This window comes from Larimichthys crocea, chromosome VI (genome assembly GCF_000972845.2).
Source record: "Larimichthys crocea isolate SSNF chromosome VI, L_crocea_2.0, whole genome shotgun sequence".
Lineage (NCBI taxonomy): Eukaryota > Metazoa > Chordata > Actinopteri > Sciaenidae > Larimichthys > Larimichthys crocea.
The window spans coordinates 17,504,881-17,512,021 of record NC_040016.1 but is presented as its reverse complement, the minus strand read 5'-3'; the positions used below and the strand labels follow the sequence as shown (position 1 = coordinate 17,512,021).

Sequence of the window (7,141 nt, the reverse complement as noted above, 5' to 3'; positions counted from 1 at the left end):
GTTGTGTGGCGTTTCTTTTATATTCTACAAGCACTGAGATGATATAAACAGGAGTTCAACAAGTTCAACATTTGAGAGGCTGGATTTGGACCTTTTATATACTGTAGACTACTGTTATTAGTGCCATCCTGTGGTGAAACACAGACATTGTCGCTCAGTACAAGTAGTCTTTTCATTTTCGAAAGTTTCTTAAAATGACGGCAGCAATGCTTTAAGGTTATCCGAGAAGAAAATGCAGTGTTGTCTCATGAGAGCTCTGAAAAGTACCTGCCACAAACCACGGCTACTTTCTCTGCGTCCCTGGTGAGGACATAAAGGAAGTAGAATATGAGTCAGTGGACGTTGTTGTTCATTGGTGTGCACCCAAGCTATTCTTTATACTGTATAATCTGGCTGCAGCAAACGTGAAACTTTTTTGAGACCCAGAAACCAAACTCTGGTGTGGGAGTAAAAACATCTGGCAAGCTGTGGAAATCTTTATCAAACACACATTTATTAAGGATTATACACCATGTGTGCAACTAAAGTTAAACACAAGATAAGAAGGCTACAGGATTCATGCAGCCTTGGTTGATATTGCACTTTTAGTGGTGCCCGTTTACAGAAAAAACAAGTTGGTACAGTGAATCTGGGGCATTTTGGGGCCCTCTGAGGGAGGCACGGGGCAGTTTCCTGCCTGCTTAATAATCCAACTTTGCACACGAGGTAGCATGTAGAACAAGTAGATTGTAAATTGTAGGCCACTCACTGCTATTATAGATGTTGCATGGTATCTGCATGTGAACACATATTCTCTCTGCTTTAGTCGTCACACACTGAATCACATTTGGTTGAGATTATGAGGGATTACTGTCAGATTATTGCATTAACTGTACTGTTTCTCTGGTGTAATAGTAAATTCAATCAACCACTAGAGACGCACAACCTCCCCCCTTCTTCACGTAAGATACCAGATCCTTTTGTCTTTGTAACCGCGATGCCTAGACTCAACTTTGCACCCAAATAACAAGATCACTTCAGGTGTAAAACACATCAACGGGGGGTCGGCGCCAATACCTGCCACAGACAAAAGGGTGTGGAAAGGAGTGTCCCTCCTTTGGACCTCTATAAATATTTTCCCCCATGCTCTGGGTCTTTCTTCATCTTTGACCGCTCGCATGTTGATTGATCTTTTCTTTGCAAAGTAAATAAAACCTCGTCGGTCGGCAGAAGTCTCTATTTCATTCTTCACAAGCAGCAGAGAAATTTCCACAACACTGGTTATTGCTGATCACTTGGCACGCATGTCAGCTACTCAAACCATAAAAAAACTGAAATTTAATTATATTTGAGAAAGAGCGGCTTTGTTTTTCTGTCATGGTAAGTTTTTTACAGACTTGCCCAAATTCGTGTTTTTATTGGCTCCCTCTTACAGGGTGGAGCCGTCTACTTTTTGGAATACGTTGCCTCAGATTCCTCCACCTGGACATACTTCTTCCAGCATGTGCTTGAACCTCTTTGGCACAACCTTGGATGGGATGGATGGGCATGATTATCAGAGCAATGTGGAAAGATCTAGAGGCAGCTGGTTTCTCTGAAGTTCAACACACATTGAGGCTCCAGAGGTTACACTTCTATTAAATGACTGCAGGAGAGAATGGGCATTTGCACTTAACAAAACATACTAACCACACAGTATTTATTGAGTGAAAATATATTTATTTACTTATAGAATCAGCAACATTTCATACACTGTTCTTCTTCCCCACCCCTCCCAAGATGTACATAATAAATATTACCTGGACACTGTGCTTTTTTTTTTTTTCCCTGATTGTCTAAGTAACTGCCAAGAAACAGCCAAACAAGCCACACTCAATATCATCGTTTGTTACCCTTTTATATTCCATTGCACAAAAAGAAGGAATGACAATTGTAACATCTCCTTATAGGGAAATGAGGGGAATTGCTGGTTCACAAAATAAAAGAGGAATTATGTCTGCGTAGTAATCATACAGTCAAAATTCTGCTGATGCTGTTACGATTATTATTTTAAAAAAAAAAACGGCAACATTTTTAAAAAGACAAGAGAGAAAAGGAGAGGGACACATTTAGAAACTGAAGTTAAAGCTCACAATTTCAAACCTCCCATTATTAAAAATGTACACAACTATAAATGTTATAGCATTAGCAAATTTTTCTTTTTAAAAAAACAGCAGGTGGAAAAATGGCCAATTTCTTTTCTTTCTTTTTTTTTTTTTTTATTCGTCGAGTATATCTTTACTGCCATCACAAGTCACTTTTATATCAAACAGAGTAAAAAAACTGGAGGATCTCAGCCTGAAATGAAGTGTTCCCAGAAACCCAGTTCATGTCCAAATGGCTGAGCTGTGCGCTCCCAACATTATGTCTTAATCTCCAACCTCTATTCAAACTAATTATCCTGTTTTAACACAATAAAGGTCCTTTAATGTTTTCAGTTCTTCGATCAGGGTCTTGTTTTGGTTTTCCAGAACAGCTACCCGGTTTTCCAGGCATTTAACGTATTCCTTTTTCTTCCGTCTACATTCGCGAGCTGCCTCTCTGAAAGAGGGGGAAAAATACGCAGATAGGTCCAACTGAAAGATTATGCTGTGAGTGCCCCAACAGTACATCACAATGTACAGCATTGTTACTATTGTGACATATGTGACCTTATGTTACAGATACTGACACTAAAATATGTGTAAAATGTACTCCACAACAAAGATACTTCCAGTAATGGAGGGAGATATTCAAAGAATGGCTGAATAGTAGCCAGTGAATAAAAATCTAAGGCAATGCACAAAATGATTTATCCATCAAGTGGAGAGCAGAACACACACTTCTATTAATTAGTATTAATTGGACAGTATGTGTTTTATTTGATTTATTCCCGCCTCCAAGATGTTGGATGTGTTACATTTTTCTGACTTTGATTTGATCTGAAACCCGGTAATAAAATGGACACATACCTGTTTTTTGCGAGCCTGATTTCCCTCTTCATTGTTGGATCGTCACTCTTGCCCTGAGACAGTCCCACGGGAGAGGTCATAACTACAGTCTGAGACAGGGAGCTGGATGTGGGAGCTGTGCGGATCTGGTATGTTTGCATCTCCCCTCCTGCACCTGGAAGAAAATGACGACACCAGGGGTCAGTCGCACAGCACGTATCACTTGTGATCTCAATAATGGGGTTTAGAGTATATAGAGTGTTTTGTGGACCACAAACACACATTGCAGCACATCAGGAGAAATATTCAGAGTTTTTGTTACTCTAGTCTCTGTACAGAGAGGTTTTCAACGTCCCATGAGAGGTATTAACTAGTTAACCGTGAGGACAGGCTTATAAAATTGCTGAACCTTGATATTAACTACACTCTAATTAAATCATCCTCTTAGAAGTAAGGCACCTTGAGGTGAAGCCACGTTCCAACTGCGAGAGCACTGAGTAAAATAAATCAAGTAGCTGTGATGTAGCAGATAAAACTGGCTGAGCAGTCTTACAAATATGCTATGTTTTGCTCACCTTGTACGACAACCTGGTTGCTAGGCACCAGTATCTGCTGGCCATCAGGCGTCTGGGCATACTGGAGGATGGTGGTGCCTTGCTGGGCTCCACCAGAGTTGGCCATGGTGACAGCCTGTAGACCCTGAATGCCGTCAGACCCGGGAGTCGCCAGCTGGATTGTGCCATTAGCAGCTATAGTAACTAGAATTATCAGCACGGGTTAAAAGAAGATAAAAAGAAAAATCATTTCAGGTGGCTTTTTGTGAATTCCAGTGAAGTTTGGTTTCCGGTATCTGGTAAGAAAACTCACATAAAAGCAAACAGTAAGTAATTATTTTTAGTACGACAGAAGAGAGCAGTTCGTACTGTACTGGCCGCTGCTGGTCTGGTAGATTTGGGTGGTGGGTACTGTAACACCTGTCACTCCTGTGGACGGGCTGTTATCCTTTCCCTCGATGTGTGTCACTTCCTCAGATGAAAGTTCATTCAGGATTTTTCTACAAAGGAGAGAAGAGGTGGGTCTGTTTAGTTAGTACTCACTTCAGAAGTCTTTTTTTGTGTCATGTCTGTGCTTGTCTTTTTCTTTACCTGTATGAAGGCCGTCTCGCCAGTATTTCTCTGGTCTTTTGGGCTGCTACTTCACTGTCCGACGAGTCCTGCGAATCATCACTATCTGTACCCGGGGCCTTGAAAGAGGAAGGTGGATTAATAAAAACGCAAATGTAAGCAACTGTATAAGTCTGCATATTGAAGGTGAAGGTGTGCCAAGAAAAACCCCAGGTGATCTCACCTGTGCAGTCTGCACGTGAGGAGACTGAATGACTGATGACTGCGCAGACTGGATCACCCCTTGAACCTGAAACTGACCCCCCGGCAGCTGTACGACAGCAACAGAAGAACCACCCAGTGACATCTACAAACACACAAACGCACAAGAGAGAATATTTATCTTGGCGATTGCCTCAATAAGGGTGTGTGCGTGTGCAAAACTGCACGTTCAGAAACACTCATCCTTTCTTTCCTTTTCACAACAATTACATAACTTTATCACTTATTTCTAGTGGTGTCCAACTTTGGAGGCAGTTTTGGCTTCATGTGTTTAGGATTCAATTATATAGCACTGACATTTCTGCAACCATCATAATACTATGAGAGTGAATTTTATTTTGCGTGAGATTTGAAAAACTCAAATATCATTTGAGCTTTTCAAATATATCAGAATCAGAAATACTTTTTGTTTTTGTTACAATACTCCAGGTATACAAACAAACAAAAACAACATATGTAAAAAATAAATTTAAAAATTTACAGTTAAATAATGTGCAACAACTTCAAAAAGTGATTGACTGTGTTTGTGTCAGATTACATGACTTGGGCTTAATTAAATAATTATTACAGTGGGCTGCTGTTGGCTGAAAATGTCCCAGATGATTTGATTTTCATAAAACCAAAAATATGCACTTAGATATTACAAGGGGTTCATTTTGTGCAATTATAATTTGAATGCACTAATTATTTAACATGTGCTTCAGACAATATGATTACACAAGTATCCAACAGAGGAGTGAGACATTATCAAGCAGGTTAGTCACACTTAAGATTTAGTAGTCTCTCAATTTATTGACAAAAGTGAAATTTTAAAGACTTAATTTATACTGGATAGGGAGGGAAAAGTACTACAAGTACTACTTATGGCTCCATCTTAAATATTAAGCAAGCATTACAAAAAAAAAAAAAAGTGTTTCCAGTGTGATATTCATTCACAAAATGGACCACTAGAGGCAATATTTCTGAGATACTTTTCTTTCTTTTTTTTTAATGCCATTTCAAAAATGGATCTATTAGTTACCTGTTGGGCTATCTGTGAGAACTGAGAGCTTGTGATGGTAGTGGGAATGATGGCAGTCTGTGACTCGGTGCCATTGCTGCCCTGCTGTACTTCTTCCATAGTAACTGGGAAGAGATGAATCAATATTACCGCTTTTTAAAATGGCTCTAATGTCAAACAACAAGCGGTGATCGTCCTGCCTGCATGCATGCATGCATGCAGTGTGCCGTACTCCGCTGTGTGGCCTGCGGTTATTTATTTAGTGATATAATTAAAAACTCAGACCGATATATATAAATAAAAACAAATAAATCACAGTTTCTTATTTTATCCAGCTGTTACTTGTAAAGTTTTAAAATAAAAGGGGGTGAATCTATGTGATCTACTTCCTCTTTGGTTCAATCGTGTTAGCCAACTAAACGTTAACATGGAGTTACGGAACACAGCTAGGCCCCGGACATCATCAACACTGTTAACTTTTTGTTCCACCTCCCACATGATTTAACTAAATGCAAAAACAATTTTAAAAAGTGTGCCGGGTAAACGTTTGGAGTAAAAACTTATCCGTGTAAAAAAAACAAAACAAAACAATGTTCCGACATTGCCAACGTTAACCGTTGCTAGTTAACGTTAGCCTAACGTCTCAGTTTTTTAAAAAACCGTTAAAAAAAAAAAAACAGCCGTTTAAAAAAAAAGAGCTCCGCGCGCGAGAGAGGCATGTTTCGTTCGTTACTCTGGAGCTCGCGGGATGGATGAGCTTTTGTCTCAATGAGCAAATATGTGTAACTCTGTCACTGGCACGCAAGTTACCGCGTCAATAGACGTCAGCGATACGGGGAGCCGTTAAGCTAACTACACCTTCCCTCTTCGTGAAAGCGGCGAAGGGGTCGACGAAGCAACAGCCGCCATTACCGCCACAGCGGAGCAGGCAGCTAAGAAGTGCACACACACACACACAATGTTTTACCTTTTACTGTTCCTTCTTCCTCACAGCGTGGACTTTCCGTGCAGTTCGTGTATGTACTTTGATACGAGATATGCCTCTTTTTTATTTTATTTTTTAAAGTTACTTAGCAGCCTTGGCTAACAGCTAAAAATACAAAGATGTCAGCTTAAAAAAAAAAAAAATAGCTGACCACTTTTTTCCCAAAGGAAATGGGCGGCGCTGCTCGGCAAAGACGCATTACGTAATAGCTTCTTTGGGTGTTTGTGATTGGTGGAAAGAGTTTGAGCAACTGGTGGTGGACACAAAAACACACACGACGGAAAAACTCACGTTTGTTACATTTAATACACAGGTTCAACTCCAGCAACACTTTTTTTTTTCTACTGCAAAAAAGCAACCACGGATATTGTACCATGACTGGTACTTTGTGCAATACTATAATTGTCACTAGTATAATTGTCACTTTGACTCTTAATATTATTTATATAGTGTAGTATATTACATTAAAACTCAATCAGTGATGCTACTAATACTGTACATATAATATATATATACCAATCTCGTCTGTGTGCATTCTTAGAACGTTATTTATGTTGTGCCATGATGATTGAAGCCAAATAGATTTTTCCTGCCCTAATATATTTCCTGCCTTATAAAACTTCAGCCATACATTCCTTTATTAATTTTTAATAAATCTGTTATAAAATTCTCCTTTTGGTTTTGACTGTAGTGGAGCCCTGACAGATATCCAAAGGGATTAAAAATAAAAGAGGAAGAGGCCATATTCTGTACTGTACCTATTAAAGGCCTTTGTATTTAGATACTGTATGTTACGTATAGATATTTTAATTGTATAAATGTA

The 7,141-nt window shown here is 39.3% G+C and overlaps 1 protein-coding gene across 3 annotated transcripts; it reads right to left on the bottom strand.

Annotated features, from left to right (window-relative positions):
* Positions 1–1,677: 1,677 nt before the first annotated feature.
* On the bottom strand, positions 1,678–6,593 carry atf1 (activating transcription factor 1). Of its 3 annotated transcripts, none has more exons than XM_019257889.2 (8): positions 6,301–6,593; positions 5,355–5,458; positions 4,296–4,418; positions 4,094–4,191; positions 3,872–4,002; positions 3,524–3,706; positions 2,970–3,123; positions 1,678–2,559 (listed from the first exon to the last, which is right to left on the bottom strand). In XM_019257889.2, the coding sequence occupies exons 2-8, from the start codon at positions 5,451–5,453 to the stop codon at positions 2,415–2,417; spliced, it is 933 nt and encodes a 310-aa protein (XP_019113434.1). In that variant the 5' UTR covers positions 5,454–5,458; positions 6,301–6,593; the 3' UTR covers positions 1,678–2,414. The 3 variants fall into 3 exon arrangements, with proteins under 3 accessions (XP_019113434.1, XP_027135574.1, XP_019113435.1); XM_027279773.1 differs by lacking the exon at positions 6,301–6,593 and adding an exon at positions 6,144–6,249; XM_019257890.2 differs by lacking the exon at positions 5,355–5,458 and having other exon boundaries at positions 6,301–6,585.
* Between the last annotated feature and the right edge of the window lie 548 nt (positions 6,594–7,141).

Excerpts from the sequence above, each read along its gene's own strand:
- atf1 (XM_019257889.2), bottom strand. The coding sequence starts at position 5,453 with ATGGAAGAAGTACAGCAGGGCAGCAATGGCACCGAGTCACAGACTGCC. Across the intron at positions 4,192-4,295 it reads CTCACGTGCAGACTGCACAG|GCCCCGGGTACAGATAGTGA; the intron begins GTGAGATCACCT and ends TCCTCTTTCAAG. Across the intron at positions 2,560-2,969 it reads ATCAGGCTCGCAAAAAACAG|AGAGGCAGCTCGCGAATGTA; the intron begins GTATGTGTCCAT and ends CCCCTCTTTCAG.